The sequence below is a fragment of the Scyliorhinus torazame genome, chromosome 3, assembly GCF_047496885.1.
Source record: "Scyliorhinus torazame isolate Kashiwa2021f chromosome 3, sScyTor2.1, whole genome shotgun sequence".
Taxonomy (NCBI): Eukaryota; Metazoa; Chordata; class Chondrichthyes; order Carcharhiniformes; family Scyliorhinidae; genus Scyliorhinus; species Scyliorhinus torazame.
Window position 1 is genome coordinate 356,207,096 of NC_092709.1, and position 22,346 is coordinate 356,229,441.

At 47.1% G+C, this 22,346-nt stretch overlaps 2 protein-coding genes and 1 long non-coding RNA gene across 3 annotated transcripts in view; 2 read left to right on the plus strand and 1 right to left on the minus strand.

Annotated features, from left to right (window-relative positions):
- The window catches only part of LOC140409355 (interferon-induced very large GTPase 1-like), a 54,281-nt gene extending 45,516 nt beyond the window's left edge, over nucleotides 1-8,765 (plus strand). The window contains exon 3 of the mRNA XM_072497786.1: nucleotides 442-8,765. Within this exon, the coding sequence (XP_072353887.1) occupies nucleotides 2,964-8,765 (5,802 nt within the window). The 5' untranslated portion in view covers nucleotides 442-2,963. The remainder of the gene's footprint in view (nucleotides 1-441) is intronic.
- Nucleotides 4,177-19,324, minus strand: LOC140409357 (uncharacterized). Its single transcript, XR_011940328.1, has 3 exons — nucleotides 19,142-19,324; nucleotides 5,672-5,847; nucleotides 4,177-4,448 (listed from the first exon to the last, which is right to left on the minus strand). It is a non-coding gene; the product is annotated as an uncharacterized lncRNA (long non-coding RNA).
- LOC140409356 (interferon-induced very large GTPase 1-like) lies at nucleotides 8,799-9,975 on the plus strand. Its single transcript, XM_072497787.1, has one exon. It carries the CDS (start codon nucleotides 8,799-8,801, stop codon nucleotides 9,825-9,827), a length of 1,029 nt encoding a protein of 342 aa, XP_072353888.1. The 3' UTR covers nucleotides 9,828-9,975.
- Nucleotides 19,325-22,346: the final 3,022 nt, after the last annotated feature.

The following is a 22,346-nucleotide window of genomic DNA, read 5'->3' on the forward strand; positions in this document are numbered from 1 at the left end:
TTGGAGCCTCTTTATGTCCTCTTCACAATTTACTTTCCCACCCATTTTTGAATCTTCAGCAAATTTCACAAACAATATCTTCAATCCCTTCATTCAATACATTGATATGAATTGTAAAAAGTTGAGGCCCCAGCACTAAACCCTGTGGTACACCACTCCTCTCATCTTGACAAGCGGAAAAGACCCATTTATGCCAATTCTCCATTTCCTGTTAGTTAGCCAATCTTCTATCCTGACTAAATCTGATAACAAAAACAATCTCAGCAGGTCTGACAGCATCTATGGAGAGAGAAGGGAGTTAACGTTTTGAGTTTGGATGACTCTCTCTCCATAGATGCTGTCAGACCTGCTGAGATTGTCCAGTATTTTCTATTTGTTTCAGATTCCAGCATCAGCAGTAAATTCCTTCAATCTGATAACATTGTTTTCATATGTCCACAGCTATTCCCATGCACAGAACAGCGATAGCTGTCAATCCACATGGTGAGACGACCAGATTATCCTGGAAAGGGATTAAAAGAGGAAACTCAGAGTTGCTAACAAAGTTAAACAGCTGCCTGGCTTTCCTATAAATCACAGGACAGGAACTCGGGACCTCGATAAATCACAGGCCAGGAACACGGACCCTCGATAAATCACAGGACAGGAACGGGGACCCTCGATAAATCACAGGACAGGAACGCGGACCCTCAATAAATCACAGGACAGGAACGCGAACCCTTGATAAATCACAGGAAAACGAATCCTCGATAAATCACAGGACAGGAACACGAACCCTCGATAAATCACAGGACAGGAACACGAACCCTCGATAAATCACAGGACAGGAACACGGACCCTTGATAAATCACAGGAAAACGAATCCTCGATAAATCACAGGACAGGAACACGAACCCTCGATAAATCACAGGACAGGAACACGAACCCTCGATAAATCACAGGACAGGAACACGGACCCTTGATAAATCACAGGACAGGAACGCGAACCCTCGATAAATCACAGGACAGGAACACGAACCCTCGATAAATCACAGGACAGGAACGCGGACCCTCGATAAATCACAGGACAGGAACGCGAACCCTCGATAAATCACAGGACAGGAACGCGGACCCTCGATAAATCACAGGACAGGAACGCGAACCCTCGATAAATCACAGGACAGGAACACGAACCCTCGATAAATCACAGGACAGGAACGCGGACCCTCGATAAATCACAGGACAGGAACGCGGACCCTCGATAAATCACAGGACAGGAACGCGAACCCTTGATAAATCACAGGACAGGAACGCGAACCCTCGATAAATCACAGGACAGGAACGCGGACCCTCGATAAATCACAGGACAGGAACTCGGGACCTCGATAAATCACAGGACAGGAACGCGGACCCTTGATAAATCACAGGACAGGAACGGGGACCCTCGATAAATCACAGGACAGGAACGCGGACCCTCGATAAATCACAGGACAGGAACGCGAACCCTTGATAAATCACAGGAAAACGAATCCTCGATAAATCACAGGACAGGAACACGAACCCTCGATAAATCACAGGACAGGAGCACGAACCCTCGATAAATCACAGGACAGGAACGCGGACCCTCGATAAATCACAGGAAAACGAATCCTCGATAAATCACAGGACAGGAACGCGGACCCTCGATAAATCACAGGACAGGAACACGAACCCTCGATAAATCACAGGAAAACGAATCCTCGATAAATCACAGGACAGGAACGCGAACCCTCGATAAATCACAGGACAGGAACACGAACCCTCGATAAATCACAGGACAGGAACGCGGACCCTCGATAAATCACAGGACAGGAACGCGAACCCTCGATAAATCACAGGACAGGAACACGAACCCTCGATAAATCACAGGACAGGAACACGAACCCTCGATAAATCACAGGACAGGAACGCGGACCCTCGATAAATCACAGGACAGGAACGCGGACCCTCGATAAATCACAGGACAGGAACGCGGACCCTCGATAAATCACAGGACAGGAACGCGAACCCTTGATAAATCACAGGAAAACGAATCCTCGATAAATCACAGGACAGGAACACGGACCCTCGATAAATCACAGGACAGGAACACGAACCCTCGATAAATCACAGGACAGGAAGGAACACGAACCCTCGATAAATCACAGGACAGGAACACGAACCCTCGATAAATCACAGGACAGGAACGCGAACCCTTGATAAATCACAGGACAGGAACGCGGACCCTCGATAAATCACAGGACAGGAACGCGGACCCTCGATAAATCACAGGACAGGAAGGAACACGAACCCTCGATAAATCACAGGACAGGAACGCGGACCCTCGATAAATCACAGGACAGGAACGCGGACCCTCGATAAATCACAGGACAGGAACGCGGACCCTCGATAAATCACAGGACAGGAACGCGAACCCTTGATAAATCACAGGAAAACGAATCCTCGATAAATCACAGGACAGGAACACGGACCCTCGATAAATCACAGGACAGGAACGCGAACCCTCGATAAATCACAGGACAGGAACACGAACCCTCGATAAATCACAGGACAGGAACGCGAACCCTCGATAAATCACAGGACAGGAACGCGGACCCTCGATAAATCACAGGACAGGAACACGAACCCTCGATAAATCACAGGACAGGAACGCGGACCCTCGATAAATCACAGGACAGGAACGCGAACCCTTGATAAATCACAGGAACACGAACCCTTGATAAATCACAGGAAAACGAATCCTCGATAAATCACAGGACAGGAACACGAACCCTCGATAAATCACAGGACAGGAACGCGGACCCTCGATAAATCACAGGACAGGAACGCGGACCCTTGATAAATCACAGGAAAACGAATCCTCGATAAATCACAGGACAGGAACACCGGATTTCTTGGAATTGAGCTCTACAAATCACTGGAAATTTTTACACTCCCTTCAGGAAATGGCAGGGTCTTTACAAGAAGGATATAATTGGTCCCAAACTGAGCTGTTGGAAAGGGCATCTGGAGGGCTTGCACTCAAAGGAATCTTTATCAGTCAAGATATGAATGATATGTTAAAGGAACGGGAAAAGCTGCTGAAAGTGCCAGAGACCTGCTCTCTATTGGGAGCATCTATGTCTCCGAGAGAACAGACTGACAGTTTTGTGTCGCACACTCATGCTGTAAATTCTAAACAGTGTATGGAACAGCTGGGTCTCAGTCTGACAAACACTCTCGAGATTGGATTCTGCGGCTTTAAACTTGATGTTAAGGGAGAGTATAGCACCTCCAGCAGTAACTCGACATCTACCAGCACAGATAGCACGTATGTCTCATTGTGTAAGATGGTGATTGTACCTATGGCCAGTGTTGAGTTGAATATTAAGGATCTGACACTGTCAGAATCTGCTGTAAATTCTCTGAAAGACGTTGAATCTAATCTGCGCTATCAGGAGTCAGAGGATACCAAAGATGCTTCTTGTCAGCAGTTCCTTGAACGATATGGGTCACATGTAAGCTGCAGCAATATTCAGTTTGGGGGTATTTATTTAACAGAAGCAGCAAGTGATAAACTGAAACATAAAGAGAGAGAAGGTTGTGAAGAAGTCATGAAAACACTGATAAACACAGATTTACACATCGGCGGTTTAGGATCTGTCAATGCCAGTGTTTCGACCTCTGCTTCTCACTTTAAATCTAACATTAATTATACCTGTAGTAAGTCTCTGTTGGAAAAAATACGTGTTTCTATTACAAAGATTGGTGGACCTGTTGAAGCATCATCACGAGCAGATTGGATGGCAGGATTACAGGCCCAAAACAGCACCTGGAGAGTCATTGATCGTGGCTCTGTTGACAACCTAGTTCCTGTCTGGAAAGTAATTTTAAACAACCACAGAAGCATCTTTGAAGATCATCAGTTATTAACTGAAAACTTGCAGAGATGCTGGGAGAGGAAGACTGGGCTAAAGTCTGAAGATGCAGAAACTTCAGAAGTGATAGATGTTAATACCGGTGTTCAGGATCTGGTACAGGAAGTAAACAAATGGATTACAGTTTCCGAATTAGATTTTCTCACAAACTGTGTGAGGAACGTTTCCCAGTGTTTAGATATTAAATCCTCTCTGAGGAAGCATTTTACAATCGACACGGACAGATTGTGGTACCATGAATTTATTTGCAAAAGCTCTGTTCAGGTATTCATCGGTAAAGTTTTACAGTGTGTCGCAGAGCAAGACCTTGAAGATGTAGATAAAGTGTATCTGAAAATTTGTCTCTCAGATCTGCTCCAACCTCAAGGAATGATACGGAGTCTGGATTTTCCAAGCCTTCCATCCGTTTTTCAGCAGCTGAGCGACATTCCCAACAATAAGGAAGAGTTCACCTTCTGCAGTGTTGAAGAAGCAAAAGAACACATCAGGAAACTGGAGAGAAGATTGGAGGGCCTGGAGGTTGGGAATGAATTCCAAACAAAAATCTGCAATGAGCTGGGAAAGGCATTGTTTAACCTGCAGTTGCTGTACAAACAAAGTGGCGATAAATACACATCTATCCTCTTGACTGCACTTCTGCACCCGGTGTCCTATGAAGCCAGTGGAATACTGAATCAGCCTTTAACAGACAACGACCGTAAATATCTGATCTCTCAGTTAAATGTAATAGAAACCTACAGAAGTGAGATGAAGACAATGGAGGTGACACAACGCCAAGCCTTCCTGCTCTACAAAGCACTAACTGCCGGAGTCACTGAGACACAAAATAAAGATCCCAGAACGGTATTGCAGACAATGTGTGCAGAAATGGAGCAAGAGATGACACCGCGAGTGCGTGAGGCAGTGATGACCCCGAGTGGAACCTTTTTATCAAACATGGAACATCTAAAAGTAACATTACTGAATCTATCAGAGGACAAAGATTCACAGGAAGAAAAAGCCCCATCTGTAGTTGGTGAATCTTTGGTGAGATCTACACACCGTGATCAAACAGAGAATACCATCAACACGCACTCAGATTCTCCCAGCGATTGCACTGAGCGATTAAACAATTCTCACAATGATAGGCCGCCCCAAATTGTTAATGACTTGGGATTACAAAATTATTATCCTCACAAATTATCCCTGAATTTCATGCGGGAGATTTGCTGGGATAAACTGAAGAACAATAAGCCAACTCAGCTAATAGATGTCCCTTGGCATTTTCTCCAAAGAATCCTTTCTGCAAATTCAATAGCGAGGAATCCTGAATGGCCACCTGCCCAACAATCAGAAGGTCAGACTGAGACTGAAGAAGATATCAGTGATTTCTTTGAAGAAGTGGAAACTAAGATTTCTGGGATTAATCCTCTAGATATCACTGCTGCCGTTTTCCTCTGTGCGGATTACTTTCTGCAGCAGGAGTTGATGCTGAAGATGTCCCTGTGCCAGTTTGCTTTACCTTTTCTTCAGCCAGTAGGGAATACTGCAGAAAAGAAGAATGATACCACAGATGGATCTGGTGCCACTCTTTCTCTCTGGGCCATGAGGTCTATTGTTAAAAAATGGTGCCCAGAATCCCTTAGAAGCAGCAACGGGTTCAAGGAGATGCCCATCGTAACCGCAGCCATGCCAACCATTTCCTTCATCAGACTTGGACGAAGCACGATCTCCAAGTCCAAAATTCTCAACCTTACCTTGAGCCAGACACAGCTGCAGCAGAATATCTTCCTGCACTCGGAGATGGTGTGTGGGAATGTTCCCCGTGGAATATCCGATGGACTGGCTGAGATCAGCTGGTATCTTCCTTCAGGGAAAAGAAACTTGGATATATTCCCTGAGGCTGCTGCATTCATTAACCTCCGAGGCAACGCTGAAACGAATCAAAGAAACACTCAGTTTCTTGCCAAAGTCTCTACTGCTCTCTTTATTTTCATTGATGTAATTGGCGAGAAGGAAAAAAAATTCCTCACCTCTCTCGCACAGTTTCCAGCTAAATTCTTTCTCATAATAAACTCCAATAGCAATCAGCAGAACATAACCCGAGAACAGACAAAGAAACTTTTCAACGATCTAAAGCTAAATCAGCAATGCATTGTTCGGACAAATATAAATGATGCAAAACTTGTGGAAAATATGTGTTCCAAAATAAAACATATGATTCAAACTCGTGAAGAAAACGCGACCTTCCTGAATCTGGAGCAAATGGCTAATATCGCGAGGGAAAGTGGGATTCACGTCGATGAAGATCATCCTAAAATACAACGAGGCAAACAACAAGCCTCAGGTATATTGGGAGGACTTAACAATGGAAACATTCATCAATACAAAGGGAGAGTTTTACCCTTCCATGGTAAGCCTTGGCAAGAATGGTCTCAAGCTGAGAAAGAGAAGTCCCGCATGAAACTCCGTGGGGACAAGAGCACTGAGGAATATAAATATGAACTGGACCAAAAGAAGGAAACAATTCGGCAAGCTCAGCGCAAGAAGGAGCTGTCGGAAGAGCTGAGGGAATTCATTAGAGTATTGACGTCAACTAGTGGAGATGAGAGAGCCTTTTTCCTACGATGGCTGAGGTTGAATCTGGACAATAAATCAAGAGAATTAATGTCAAAATTACGCAGTCGTTATAAAGAGCTGTCCAAAGTCTCAAAGCAGAAAGCAAATGAGCTGAAAAGGTTGGATCAGCAGATGTCTGATAGTTCTCTTGGACTCGAGCACTTTATGAGGGAACTTGGCCAGGTTTATGAAGTATCAATGATGACAGGTAATACCAGAGCAAAGAGAGAAGTAGACTCAAATATCTTGAGGTTACCGGATGTTGCAGCTGAACTATTGCTGGATGGGTTCCCTCTGGAACTTATTGACGGAGATGTTTCCAATATTCCTGTTCAGTGGGTCACTGCTGTAATGAATAAAGTGGCCAAGAAGGTGCGAACTCGTTCCCGATTGTTTGTGGTGACAGTGATTGGTGTCCAAAGTACAGGGAAGTCCACCCTCCTAAATACAATGTTTGGTTTGCAGTTTGCTGTGAGTAGTGGAAGATGTACACGAGGAGCCTTCATGCAGTTTATCAAAGTCAGGGGGAGCCTGGCAAAAGATCTGGGCTGTGATTTCATCCTGGTAATTGACACTGAGGGGCTGAAAGCTCCAGAACTTGCAACTCTTACAGACAGTTATGAGCACGATAATGAACTGGCAACGTTTGTAATTGGGTTAAGCAATTTAACTTTAGTAAATATGGGGATGGAAAATCCCACAGAGATGAAAGATATTTTGCAGATTGTCGTTCACTCCTTAATCCGCATGAAGCAGACAGGAAAAGGGCCAATCTGTCAGTTTGTCCACCAGAATGTTGGAGATGTGTGTGCTCATGATCAGAACCTGAGGGGTCGTCAAAAACTGCTGGAACAATTGGATCAGATGACAGAGGCGGCAGCAAAACTGGAGAAATTAGACCAAGTCAAATTCTCTGATGTGATGGAGTATGACCCTGATAAGAGCAATTGGTACATCCCGGGTCTGTGGCATGGCACCCCCCCTATGGCTGCAGTCAATACTGGTTACAGTGAACATGTCTTTGATCTGAAGACGTGTCTAATTAATTCTTTATTAGAACGGAGCAAATCTGAAAGAGCTTTAACAATTCCAGACTTCATCAAATGGATGTCTGGACTTTGGGAGCAGGTGAAAAATGAGAATTTCATTTTCAGTTTTCAGAATAGTCTGGTTGCTGAGGCCTACAGCCAACTCTCCATGAAGTACAAAGATTGGGAATGGGAACTCCGCAAATTTGCACATTCCTGGGCAACTCAAGCTGAGAATAGAATAAACAATGAAAGTGAAGTAAACACACTGCTCTCAGAACTGGAATTGGAAATCAGGAAAGACATGGGGAATAAAAAGGATGAGACTCTTGAAAAGCTAAAAGTGCTCTTTGAAAGTGGGGCTGATAATGTGCAGCTGATGGAGAGATACAAGGAGCAATTTAAACTAAGCATTTCCACATTGTGTGTCCAGCTTCAGGATAATTCAATACAGAAATGTCGGGATACTCTCAATAGACGTGCGGGATTACAGAAAGTGGATGCTATTTGGAATGAGTGCAATGAGCAGATTGAAGAACAAGTCAAGCAACTTTTACAAAACTGTAAAGAAGTTCAGCAAGTGTTAGATGACGAGGAACTGAAAACTGCCTTTGAGGGGATGTGGCGTGATACCCTCTCCAAACTGAACCATCAGCCTTGCACAGAAAGAAACATTGAAGTGGAGATTGAAAATCTTCTGAGAGAGGACACAGAAGCACAAGGGAGAGTGATTAATGAAAGCCTGCAAAGGAACCCCCTCTCGAAGCTCGGGACCAAGTGGTTTCAGGTTGTGGAGAAACACATCGACCTATTTAAAATGACCAAGTTTATGAGATTGGGATCATCTGTCCAACAATCAGATCTTGATCGCGCATTTCTAATATCAAAGTCACTCGAGAGTGAATGTAGGCAGTATATTGATAACATTACAAAAATGGACGTGGATTATGATAACAAAGATTGCATTGAAATTTTGAACTACATGGAGGAAAAAATCAACAGGATTTCCGATTCAAAGTTTAAAATGAGTGAGATTTTTAGGGCTGAGTTTAAACTTCACATGTGTGGATTCGCTGCACCAAGGTTCAGCGAAATGCAGACCAAGTTTATCAACAAACACGACCCACGGAAGAGACTGGAAAGCAAAAAAGATCAATACTTTGAACTTTTCATGGGTATTTACAAAGAGCAGGATCAGAATTAGAGACAAGCACAGCGATTTGCAGAATCTTGCTTCATGCCCGCTGTCAGAGATGCCGTGCTGAAGAGTCTTAGCCTGAAAATTGTGGATGATATGAAAAAGACCGACCCTAAGGGAAAGTACAAGCTCCGCAATAACTTCATTGTGGAACTTCTGGTTCATTTGAAACAAAAGAACAGCTTTGAAGAGTATTACAGATTTCTCACTGACTTTGAGAGTTTTTCAAAGGACTGGCTCCACGATCGGGTCATTGCACATTGCAAAGAACAATCTGGAGGAAAGATCAAGTTTACACATCTAGCTAAAGAAATCCTCACAGAGATCACTGATGAAGCTAAGAAGGTTGTTCGAGATGCAGTGACCCAGAATATTTCTGGAAATGCTAAAAGTTTCCTTGATTTGTTTGTTGAAAAGTTAAAGACAAGAATCACAATGTCCAAAGATGAGATGAAAATCGGTCTATCCCTGGCTGACAGCAATGCCAAGAAATTTGCAGAAACAGTTCTACCATCCATTGCAGAGATAGAGAAGCTTCTCCTCCATGAAATAACAGGCTGGAATGTTGAAACAAAGATTAAAGATTTATCTGTGAAACCGAATGAGGAACTATTTAAAGGGTTATTCTGTTGCACAAAGAAATGTCCTTTCTGTGGAGCTTTTTGTGAATCAGAGACCATTGAGCACGCGCAACATTTCAGTAAACAGCACAGGCCCGAAGGACTCAACTCGTATCGATGGATTCAGACTCAGCATCTTGCAATGGAAATCTGTACAGCTTTAGTAGCGGGCAATGCAACATTCCAAAATCGTGACACAAATCAGAAGTGGATATCCTACAAGGATTACCAAACAGTCAATGATTATTACAAATCCTGGATTATCCAACGGGATCCATCTGCAGAGGCAACATCCTACTGGAAAAAGGTTTTCCACACTTTCAATAAGGAATTTGCTGACAGATACGGAGCAAAACCCGCAGAGATTGGCAACGCCTGGGACATTGGCTGGGATAAAGTGAAGGAAGATTTGAACAAAACATATAACACAAACATTCAGTCTCTGTAGGATCCTTTTCAACAAAGCCAAGTGAGAAAATACAAACATCTTCAACCAATTGGAACTACAAGGTGTATGTGCAAACCGAGCGAAGATTTTATTAGAGTAAAACGTCAAATACCATGATGTAAATTAAAGATTAGGAGAAATGTTTTAACTCCGGAATAATTAAATTGAGGAATATTACTGGGGAAAGAAAGAGAACAGACATTGGGCGGGATTCTCCGTCCCGCTTCGTCTCACCAGTCAGCCAATGGGGTTTCCCATTGCGGGAAGCCCCACACCATCGGGAAATCCCCAGGCTGCCGGCGCAACGGAGAATCCTGACAGCGGAGAATCCAGCCCGTTATCAATTAGACCAAGAAAGTGTCAGGTATGTACCTGGTGAGAGATCAGGGGCTGGATTCTCCGTTTGGGAGACCCGGCGTGAAAACGGTGGCATTTCACGACCGGGAAATCGGTGTGAAACGGCCACCGATTCTCCGTTCTGGGGGGAGCCAGCATGACGGCAGCGTGGAGCTGCCAGCTCTAGCTGCCGATACAGCTGGAGAAATGTTGGGTCCATGGCCGCACATGCCCACGGTGGCGGCCTGCAGCCGCCGCGCTGTGCAACATGGCGTCGGCTGCTCCAGACCCGGCTTACCATATAATGCCCCCCTTTATCCACCGCACCGCCCTCGGGCGACCCCCCATTAGTGCCCCCAGCCCTTGCCATGTTCCCCCCCCATCCCCACCGGCCCGCGGACCGACCCTCCCCCAACGGTGCCGGTGCTGGACTGAGTCCGCAGCCGCCATGCTGAGTTCACAAAAAAAAATAGCATGAGTGACTCACGCTGGTGGGAAGTAGGTCGGTCGGGGGCGGAGCATCAGGGGGCAGGCCTCAGCCAACGTGCTGAGGCCTTGGATACTTTTCAGGGGGCGGAGTATCGCGACAGCGGCGCTGCACCCGGTTTCAGCGTCATCGGGGATTCTCCGCCCCGTCACGGGACGCGATTTCGGCGTTGGGGATCGGAGAATCCAGCCCCAGAAGTTTGGTGAGGAGAGATTGAGGGATATAGTGAGGAGAGATTGAGGGATGTAGTGAGGAGAGATTGAGGGATGTAGTGAGGAGAGATTGAGGGATGTAGTGTGGAGAGATTGAGGGATGTAGTGAGGAGAGATTGAGGGATGTAGTGAGGAGAGATTGAGGGATGTAGTGAGGAGAGATTGAGGGATGTACTGAAGAGAGATTGAGGGATGTAGTGAGGAGAGATTGAGGGATGTAGTGAGGAGAGATTGAGGGATGTACTGAAGAGAGATTGAGGGATGTAGTGAGGAGAGATTGAGGGATGTAGTGAGGAGAGATTGAGGGATGTACTGAAGAGAGATTGAGGGATGTAGTGAGGAGAGATTGAGGGATGTAGTGAGGAGAGATTGAGGGATATAGTGAGGAGATTGAGGGATATAGTGAGGAGAGATTGAGGGATATAGTGAGGAGAGATTGAGGGATGTAGTGAGGAGAGATTGAGGGATGTAGTGAGGAGAGATTGAGGGATGTAGTGTGGAGAGATTGAGGGATGTAGTGAGGAGAGATTGAGGGATGTAGTGAGGAGAGATTGAGGGATGTAGTGAGGAGAGATTGAGGGATGTACTGAAGAGAGATTGAGGGATGTAGTGAGGAGAGATTGAGGGATGTAGTGAGGAGAGATTGAGGGATGTACTGAAGAGAGATTGAGGGATGTACTGAAGAGAGATTGAGGGATGTAGTGAGGAGAGATTGAGGGATGTAGTGAGGAGAGATTGAGGGATGTAGTGAGGAGAGATTGAGGGATATAGTGAGGAGAGATTGAGGGATGTAGTGAGGAGAGATTGAGGGATGTAGTGAGGAGAGATTGAGGGATATAGTGAGGAGAGATTGAGGGATGTAGTGAAGAGAGATTGAGGGATGTAGTGAAGAGAGATTGAGGGATATAGTGAGGAGAGATTGAGGGATATAGTGAGGAGAGATTGAGGGATATAGTGAGGAGAGATTGAGGGATATAGTGAGGAGAGATTGAGGGATATAGTGAGGAGAGATTGAGGGATATAGTGAGGAGAGATTGAGGGATATAGTGAGGAGAGATTGAGGGATGTAGTGAAGAGAGATTGAGGGATGTAGTGAAGAGAGATTGAGGGATATAGTGAGGAGAGATTGAGGGATATAGTGAGGAGAGATTGAGGGATATAGTGAGGAGAGATTGAGGGATATAGTGTGGAGAGATTGAGGGATGTAGTGAAGAGAGATTGAGGGATATAGTGAGGAGAGATTGAGGGATATAGTGAGGAGAGATTGAGGGATATAGTGTGGAGAGATTGAGGGATGTAGTGAAGAGAGATTGAGGGATATAGTGAAGAGAGATTGAGGGATATAGTGAGGAGAGATTGAGGGATGTAGTGAGGAGAGATTGAGGGATGTAGTGAGGAGAGATTGAGGGATGTAGTGAGGAGAGATTGAGGGATGTACTGAAGAGAGATTGAGGGATGTAGTGAGGAGAGATTGAGGGATGTAGTGAGGAGAGATTGAGGGATGTACTGAAGAGAGATTGAGGGATGTAGTGAGGAGAGATTGAGGGATGTAGTGAGGAGAGATTGAGGGATGTAGTGAGGAGAGATTGAGGGATGTAGTGAGGAGAGATTGAGGGATATAGTGAGGAGAGATTGAGGGATGTAGTGAGGAGAGATTGAGGGATGTAGTGAGGAGAGATTGAGGGATATAGTGAGGAGAGATTGAGGGATGTAGTGAAGAGAGATTGAGGGATGTAGTGAAGAGAGATTGAGGGATATAGTGAGGAGAGATTGAGGGATATAGTGAGGAGAGATTGAGGGATATAGTGAGGAGAGATTGAGGGATATAGTGAGGAGAGATTGAGGGATATAGTGAGGAGAGATTGAGGGATATAGTGAGGAGAGATTGAGGGATATAGTGAGGAGAGATTGAGGGATGTAGTGAAGAGAGATTGAGGGATGTAGTGAAGAGAGATTGAGGGATATAGTGAGGAGAGATTGAGGGATATAGTGAGGAGAGATTGAGGGATATAGTGAGGAGAGATTGAGGGATATAGTGTGGAGAGATTGAGGGATGTAGTGAAGAGAGATTGAGGGATATAGTGAGGAGAGATTGAGGGATATAGTGAGGAGAGATTGAGGGATATAGTGTGGAGAGATTGAGGGATGTAGTGAAGAGAGATTGAGGGATATAGTGAAGAGAGATTGAGGGATATAGTGAGGAGAGATTGAGGGATGTAGTGAGGAGAGATTGAGGGATGTAGTGAGGAGAGATTGAGGGATATAGTGTGGAGAGATTGAGGGATGTAGTGAGGAGAGATTGAGGGATGTAGTGAGGAGAGATAGAGGGATATAGTGAGGAGAGATTGAGGGATGTAGTGAAGAGAGATTGAGGGATGTAGTGAAGAGAGATTGAGGGATATAGTGAGGAGAGATTGAGGGATGTAGTGAGGAGAGATTGAGGGATGTAGTGAGGAGAGATTGAGGGATGTAGTGAGGAGAGATAGAGGGATATAGTGAGGAGAGATTGAGGGATGTAGTGAAGAGAGATTGAGGGATATAGTGAGGAGAGATTGAGGGATATAGTGAGGAGAGATTGAGGGATGTAGTGAGGAGAGATTGAGGGATATAGTGAGGAGATTGAGGGATATAGTGAGGAGAGATTGAGGGATGTACTGAAGAGAGATTGAGGGATGTAGTGAGGAGAGATTGAGGGATGTAGTGAGGAGAGATTGAGGGATGTAGTGAGGAGAGATAGAGGGATATAGTGAGGAGAGATTGAGGGATGTAGTGAAGAGAGATTGAGGGATATAGTGAGGAGAGATTGAGGGATATAGTGAGGAGAGATTGAGGGATATAGTGAGGAGAGATTGAGGGATGTAGTGAAGAGAGATTGAGGGATGTAGTGAAGAGAGATTGAGGGATGTAGTGAAGAGAGATTGAGGGATGTAGTGAAGAAAGATGGAGGGATATAGTGAAGAGAGATTGAGGGATATAGTGAGGAGAGATTGAGGGATGTAGTGAAGAGAGATTGAGGGATGTAGTGAGAGGGACTGAGAGATACAGTGAGGGATTAAGCGGTATGGTAAGAGTGTGGGTTGGTTGGATTAACATTTATTTGAAAGGTTCGATCTCGATGCCCAATAGTCTTATCTGTATTCTTCGGCGCAGGGCAGTGAATCTGACTCCTGATCAACTTCCCACTCTTTCACTTCTCAGTTTCACATTGACTAACGCTGAATTAACTAGCCTGCAGATGCATAAGGTTCCCTATCAAAGAAAGTGCAGATGGGCTTTGCTGCCTGTAGTAATATCCTTAAATAAAATATTTGTTGATGTTATTAGTTCCAGACTCTGAGGGACAGAAACGTTCACTGTGGTTCACAAGCCGTTTAATAATTTTATATTCAGAAGGCTCATCAATATTCAACCTGTGGCCCAACAATTGATGCAGCAACACTGTGACAGTGCAATGTGGGCTGGCCTCTCAGTAACACTGTGACAGTGCAATGTGGGCTGGCCTCTCAGTAACACTGTGACAGTGCAATGTGGGCTGGCCTCTCAGTAACACTGTGACAGTGCAATGTGGGCTGGCCTCTCAGTAACACTGTGACAGTGCAATGTGGGCTGGCCTCTCAGCAACACTGTGACAGTGCAATGTGGGCTAGCCTCTCAGTAACACTGTGGCAGTGCAATGTGGGCTGGCCTCTCAGTACAACTGTGACAGTGCAATGTGGGCTGGCCTCTCAGTAACACTGTGACAGTGCAATGTGGGCTGGCCTCTCAGTGCAACTGTGACAGTGCAATGTGGGCTGGCCTCTCAGTAACACTGACAGTGCAATGTGGGCTGGCGTCTCAGTAACACTCTGACAGTGCAATGTGGGCCGGCCTCTCAGTAACACTCTGACAGTGCAATGTGGGCTAGCCTCTCAGTAACACTGACAGTGCAATGTGGGCTGGCCTCTCAGTAACACTGTGACAGTGCAATGTGGGCTAGCCTCTCAGTAACACTGACAGTGCAATGTGGGCTGGCCTCTCAGTAACACTGTGACAGTGCAATGTGGGCCGGCCTCTCAGTAACACTGACAGTGCAATGTGGGCTGGCCTCTCAGTAACACTGTGACAGTGCAATGTGGGCTGGCCTCTCAGTAACACTCTGACAGTGCAATGTGGGCTGGCCTCTCAGTAACACTGTGACAGTGCAATGTGGGCTGGCCTCTCAGTAACACTGTGACAGTGCAATGTGGGCTGGCCTCTCAGTAACACTGTGACAGTGCAATGTGGGCCGGCCTCTCAGTAACACTGACAGTGCAATGTGGGCTGGCCTCTCAGTAACACTCTGACAGTGCAATGTGGGCTGGCCTCTCAGTAACACTGTGACAGTGCAATGTGGGATGGCCTCTCAGTAACACTGACAGTGCAATGTGGGCTGGCCTCTCAGTAACACTCTGACAGTGCAATGTGGGCTGGCCTCTCAGTAACACTGACAGTGCAATGTGGGCCGGCCTCTCAGTAACACTCTGACAGTGCAATGTGGGCCGGCCTCTCAGTAACACTGACAGTGCAATGTGGGCTGGCCTCTCAGTAACACACTGACAGTGCAATGTGGGCCGGCCTCTCAGTAACACTGTGACAGTGCAATGTGGGCCGGCCTCTCAGTAACACTCTGACAGTGCAATGTGGGCCGGCCTTTCAGTAACACTCTGACAGTGCAATGTGGGCTGGCCTCTCAGTAACACTGTGACAGTGCAATGTGGGCCGGCCTCTCAGTAACACTGTGACAGTGCAATGTGGGCTGGCCTCTCAGTAACACTGACAGTGCAATGTGGGCTGGCCTCTCAGTAACACTGTGGCAGTGCAATATGGGCCGGCCTCTCAGTAACACTGTGACAGTGCAATGTGGGCTGGCGTCTCAGTAACACTCTGACAGTGCAATGTGGGCTGGCCTCTCAGTAACACTCTGACAGTGCAATGTGGGCTGGCCTCTCAGTAACACTGACAGTGCAATGTGGGCTGGCCGGCCTCTCAGTAACACTGTGACAGTGCAATGTGGGATGGCCTCTCAGTAACACTGACAGTGCAATGTGGGCTGGCCTCTCAGTAACACTCTGACAGTGCAATGTGGGCTGGCCTCTCAGTAACACTGACAGTGCAATGTGGGCCGGCCTCTCAGTAACACTCTGACAGTGCAATGTGGGCCGGCCTCTCAGTAACACTGACAGTGCAATGTGGGCTGGCCTCTCAGTAACACACTGACAGTGCAATGTGGGCCGGCCTCTCAGTAACACTGTGACAGTGCAATGTGGGCCGGCCTCTCAGTAACACTCTGACAGTGCAATGTGGGCCGGCCTTTCAGTAACACTCTGACAGTGCAATGTGGGCTGGCCTCTCAGTAACACTGACAGTGCAATGTGGGCTGGCCGGCCTCTCAGTAACACTCTGACAGTGCAATGTGGGGTGGCCTCTCAGTAACACTGTGACAGTGCAATGTGGGCTGGCCTCTCAGTAACACTCTGACAGTGCAATGTGGGCTGGCCTCTCAGTAACACTGACAGTGCAATGTGGGCTGGCCTCTCAGTAACACTGTGACAGTGCAATGTGGGCTGGCCTCTCAGTAACACTGTGACAGTGCAATGTGGGCTGGCCTCTCAGTAACACTGTGACAGTGCAATGTGGGCCGGCCTCTCAGTAACACTGACAGTGCAATGTGGGCTGGCCTCTCAGTAACACTGTGACAGTGCAATGTGGGCTGGCCTCTCAGTAACACTGTGGCAGTGCAATGTGGGCTGGCCTCTCAGTAACACTGTGACAGTGCAATGTGGGCTGGCCTCTCAGTAACACTGTGACAGTGCAATGTGGGCTGGCCTCTCAGTAACACTGTGACAGTGCAATATGGGCTGGCCTCTCAGTAACACTCTGACAGTGCAATGTGGGCTGGCCTCTCAGTAACACTGTGACAGTGCAATATGGGCTGGCCTCTCAGTAACACTCTGACAGTGCAATGTGGGCTGGCCTCTCAGTAACACTCTGACAGTGCAATGTGGGCTGGCCTCTCAGTAACACTCTGACAGTGCAATGTGGGCTGGCCTCTCAGTAAAACTGTGACAGTGCAATGTGGGCTGGCCTCTCAGTAACACTGTGACAGTGCAATGTGGGCTGGCCTCTCAGTAACACTGACAGTGCAATGTGGGCTAGCCTCTCAGTAACACTGTGACAGTGCAATGTGGGCTGGCCTCTCAGTAACACTGTGACAGTGCAATGTGGGCTGGCCTCTCAGTAACACTCTGACAGTGCAATGTGGGCTGGCCTCTCAGTAACACTGTGACAGTGCAATGTGGGCTAGCCTCTCAGTAACACTGACAGTGCAATGTGGGCTGGCCTCTCAGTAACACTGTGACAGTGCAATGTGGGCTGGCCTCTCAGTAACACTGTGACAGTGCAATGTGGGCCGGCCTCTCAGTAACACTGTGACAGTGCAATGTGGGCTGGCCTCTCAGTAACACTGACAGTGCAATGTGGGCCGGCCTCTCAGTAACACTCTGACAGTGCAATGTGGGCTGGCCTCTCAGTAACACTGTGACAGTGCAATGTGGACTGGCCTCTCAGTAACACTGTGACAGTGCAATGTGGGCTGGCCTCTCAGTAACACTCTGACAGTGCAATGTGGGCTGGCCTCTCAGTAACACTGTGACAGTGCAATGTGGGCTGGCCTCTCAGTAACACTCTGACAGTGCAATGTGGGCTGGCCTCTCAGTAACACTGTGACAGTGCAATGTGGGCTGGCCTCTCAGTAACACTGTGACAGTGCAATGTGGGCTGGCCTCTCAGTAACACTGACAGTGCAATGTGGGCTGGCCTCTCAGTAACACTGTGACAGTGCAATGTGGGCTGGCCTCTCAGTAACACTGTGACAGTGCAATGTGGGCTGGCCTCTCAGTAACACTGACAGTGCAATGTGGGCTGGCCTCTCAGTAACACTGTGACAGTGCAATGTGGGCTGGCCTCTCAGTAACACTGTGACAGTGCAATGTGGACTGGCCTCTCAGTAACACTGTGACAGTGCAATGTGGGCTGGCCTCTCAGTAACACTGTGACAGTGCAATGTGGGCTGGCCTCTCAGTAACACTGTGACAGTGCAATGTGGACTGGCCTCTCAGTAACACTGACAGTGCAATGTGGGCTGGCCTCTCAGTAACACTCTGACAGTGCAATGTGGGCTGGCCTCTCAGTAACACTCTGACAGTGCAATGTGGGCTAGCCTCTCAGTAACACTGACAGTGCAATGTGGGCTAGCCTCTCAGTAACACTGACAGTGCAATGTGGGCTGGCCTCTCAGTAACACTGACAGTGCAATGTGGGCTGGCCTCTCAGTAACACTGACAGTGCAATGTGGGCTGGCCTCTCAGTAACACTGTGACAGTGCAATGTGGGCTGGCCTCTCAGTAACACTCTGACAGTGCAATGTGGGCCGGCCTCTCAGTAACACTGTGGCAGTGCAATGTGGGCTGGCCTCTCAGTAACACTGTGACAGTGCAATGTGGGCTGGCCTCTCAGTAACACTGTGACAGTGCAATGTGGGCCGGCCTCTCAGTAACACTGACAGTGCAATGTGGACTGGCCTCTCAGTAACACTGTGACAGTGCAATGTGGGCTGGCCTCTCAGTAACACTGACAGTGCAATGTGGACTGGCCTCTCAGTAACACTGTGACAGTGCAATGTGGGCCGGCCTCTCAGTAACACTGACAGTGCAATGTGGACTGGCCTCTCAGTAACACTGTGACAGTGCAATGTGGGCTGGCCTCTCAGTAACACTGACAGTGCAATGTGGACTGGCCTCTCAGTAACACTGTGACAGTGCAATGTGGGCTGGCCTCTCAGTAACACTGACAGTGCAATGTGGGCTGGCCTCTCAGTAACACTGACAGTGCAATGTGGGCTGGCCTCTCAGTAACACTGTCAGTGCAATGTGGGCTGGCCTCTCAGTAACACTGTGACAGTGCAATGTGGGCTGGGCTCTCACACACCACAGTGTCAGAGTAGATCGTTTCAGATAAAGAACCAGTCCTAGTTAGAATTGGCTCCATTGCCTTCTCCTCTGCTGCAATTGTGTATCAATTCTTCCTGTGAGTTCCGATGTTGTGGGAATGTCGACCAGAATTAAGGCTGGATGAGTTTGCAAGCAGTAAATCACCAAAGACCAAACAACACAATAAAGGGGCAAATGTGGGTCACACAGGGTTCAGCAAAAATCACTGGAAAACTTTTAAGGTTGATGAAATAATTTAAGACAATTCCAAACCTTTTCCATACTTTTATCAGAGGATCATGGATAACTCCAGAGCTCGTGATTTATTCAGGATTACTTTCCAAAAGAACCGGATCAATACCTGTTGAGAATGGAAATGACAATTAGAAAGACATTAATGCACATTAGAAATAAAAACAGAAAATGCTGGACAATATCAACGGGTCTGGCAGCATCTGTTGTGAAACAGAGGTGACGGGGGTGATTTTCTGACCCTGCTACGCCCCCGGCACAAATCCCAAATGGCTGGAAACGCTTGCGAGAGAGAGGGCTATAACAGGATGTGTGATGGGGAGATCTCAGAATGAGGCCTTTCCTGCCCTCCCACTGGCAACGTGATCACGTTCACACCCTCCATACGTTTTAATATATTTAAACATTCAAAATTGGCTCAATACCGAATCTTCCGGGAACGCCAGATATTCCCACGCCAGCAGGACCCATGACTGGTCTCAAAAAACAGAGACTATGTCAGAGGCTCGGAGGCCAGTGTAGCCCCCAGGTGGTCAGGGACATGGCAGGGCAGTGCCACGGCACCCGGGTACTGCCAACTGGCAGAGCCTGAAGGGGACGGGGGCCTAAGCGAGATCCATTGGGAGGGCACCGATGCCAAGGATCCTTCAATGGGGGTACATGCCAGTGATCCCTTTAAACATAGCACCCCGATCTCTGTGGAGTCTGGCTTGCCACCATCTTCAGGCCCTGCCCCTCACAATGACGGCACAAAACACGTTCCCCTTCTAAAAAATGGCAAAGTGTGATGTGGATGGTAAAGCTGTCTGTTTCTAAACACACTGGTTTTCAGTCACAACCTGACACTTTGCCATTTTGGGGGGAAATTCCACCCAACGTTTCAGACCTAATTGACCCTTCCACAAAACTCAATACACATTTGCTGGAAAGTACATCTTCAAGAATTGAAAATGACTGAATTATCATGGCACAGGGGCACAGTGGCACTGCTGCCTCTCAGCACCAGAGACCCGGGTTCGATTCCGACTTTGGGTGAGTTTGCACATTCTTCCCGTGTCTTTGTGGGTTTTCTCTGGGTGCTCCGGTTTCCTCTCATAGACCAAAGATGTGCAGGTTGGGTGGACTGGCTCTGCTCAATTTCCCATTCCTAGCTGGAATACTCCCCCCACCAGACCCATTCATAGCTGGAATACTCCCCGCACCAGACCCATTCATACCCGGAATACTCCCCCCACCAGACCCATTCATACCCGGAATACTCCCCCCACCAGACCCATTCATACCCGGAATACTCCCCCCACCAGACCCATTCATACCCGGAATACTCCCCCCACCAGACCCATTCATACCCAGAATACTCCCCCATTCATACCCAGAATACTACCTCCACTAGACCCGGGCAAGTTAAAGTGGGGAATTAGGAAATAGGTGATAGTTAACAGTTATATTTTCTGCATATTTCATTATAATTCTTGTTATTAATAAAAAGTAATTGTGTTTAAATTTAAAAACCTGGTGACTGTAATTATTGGGCAGCCAAGGGCCAAAGACTTTGGGTATTTTTCGAAGAATTATTGGTTAATTCACTTGCGTTGTGACTCCGGGGCATGTGGAGCTGGTATTGACCGTGCAGCCCAGGGTGGAGTAACAATAAGGAGGCCGAAACCGTATACAACAACTCAGATGTGGTCTCACCAAGACCCTGCACAGATACAGGAAAACATCCCTACTTTTATATTCCATTCCTCTTGCAATAAAGACCAACAGCCATTTGCCATCCTAATTACTTGCTGTACCTACACACCAGCTTTCTGGTACTAGGGCACCTAGACCTTTCTATGCCACCGAGATCGACAAACTCACCCCATTTAAATTATATTCTGGTTTTCAATTCTCCTTGCCAAGGTGGACAAGTTCATATTTTCTCACATAATACTCCACCTGCTAATTTTTCCCACTCACATAACCTTCCATATCCCTTTGTCTTTACTACCTTTTGCCAACTTACTCACTTTGGTATCATTGGCAAATTTAGCTACCATTCATTGGGTCATCTTCATCCACATCATTGATCTCGATTGTAGATAGTCGAGACCCAGCACTGATTCTTGTGGCATTCCACTAGTTACAACTAGAGGCTGGTTCAGCACAGGGCTAAGTAGCTGGCTTTTAAAGCAGACCAAGGCAGGCCAGCAGCACGGTTCAATTCCCGTACCAGCCTCCCGAACAGGTGCCGGAATGTGGCGACTAGGGGCTTTTCACAGTAACTTCATTTGAAGCCTACTTGTGACAATAAGCGGTTTTCATTTAATTTCATTTCAGCTTGCCAACCGGAAAAATATTCATTTATCCCGACCCACCGCTTCCTGTTCGATCACAAGTCTTCTAACCATGTCAATATATTATTCCTTACACCATGAGCTCTTATTTTGTAGTAGCCTTTGATGAGGCACCTTAACAAATGCTTTTTGGAAATGCAAGTACAGCACATCACAGAACATAGAGTGCAGAAGGAGGCCATTCGGGCCAACGAGTCTGCACCGACCCACTAAAGCCCTCATTTCCACCCTATCCCCGTAACCCAATAAGCCCTCCTCTCCTTTGTGGTCACTAAGGGCAATTTATCATGGCCAATCCACCTAACCTGCACGTCTTTGGACTGAGAGAGGAAACCGGAGCACCCGGAGGAAACCCACGCAGTCACGGGGAGAACGTGCAGACTCCGCACAGACAGTGACCCAGCGGGGAATCGAACCTGGGACCCTGGCGCTGTGAAGCCACAGTGCTATCCATATCGTCAGATTCCCCTTCATCCACATTACCTATTACATGTTCAAGGAACTCTAATAAATTAGTTAAACACAATTTCCCTTGTCGAAGGGCAATTTTAGCATGACCAATCCACCTAACCTGCACATCTTTGGACTGTGGGAGGAAACCGGAGCACCCGGAGGAAACCCACACACACGGGGAGAACGCGCAGAGTCCGCACAGACAGCGAACCAAGCCGGGAATCGAACCTGGGACCCTGGAGCGGTGAAGCAATTGTGCTAACCACCAAGTTACCGTGCTGCCCCAAGTGTTTAGTTCAAGATCCAGCTTTTCTTTGTGTCCTCTGCTAATTACTGAATGCAAGAACTCTCCATCTTGGAATAGCTCAGTGAGAACATGTGAATGAAATGAAATGAAATGAAAATCGCTTATTGTCACAAGTAGGCTTCAAATG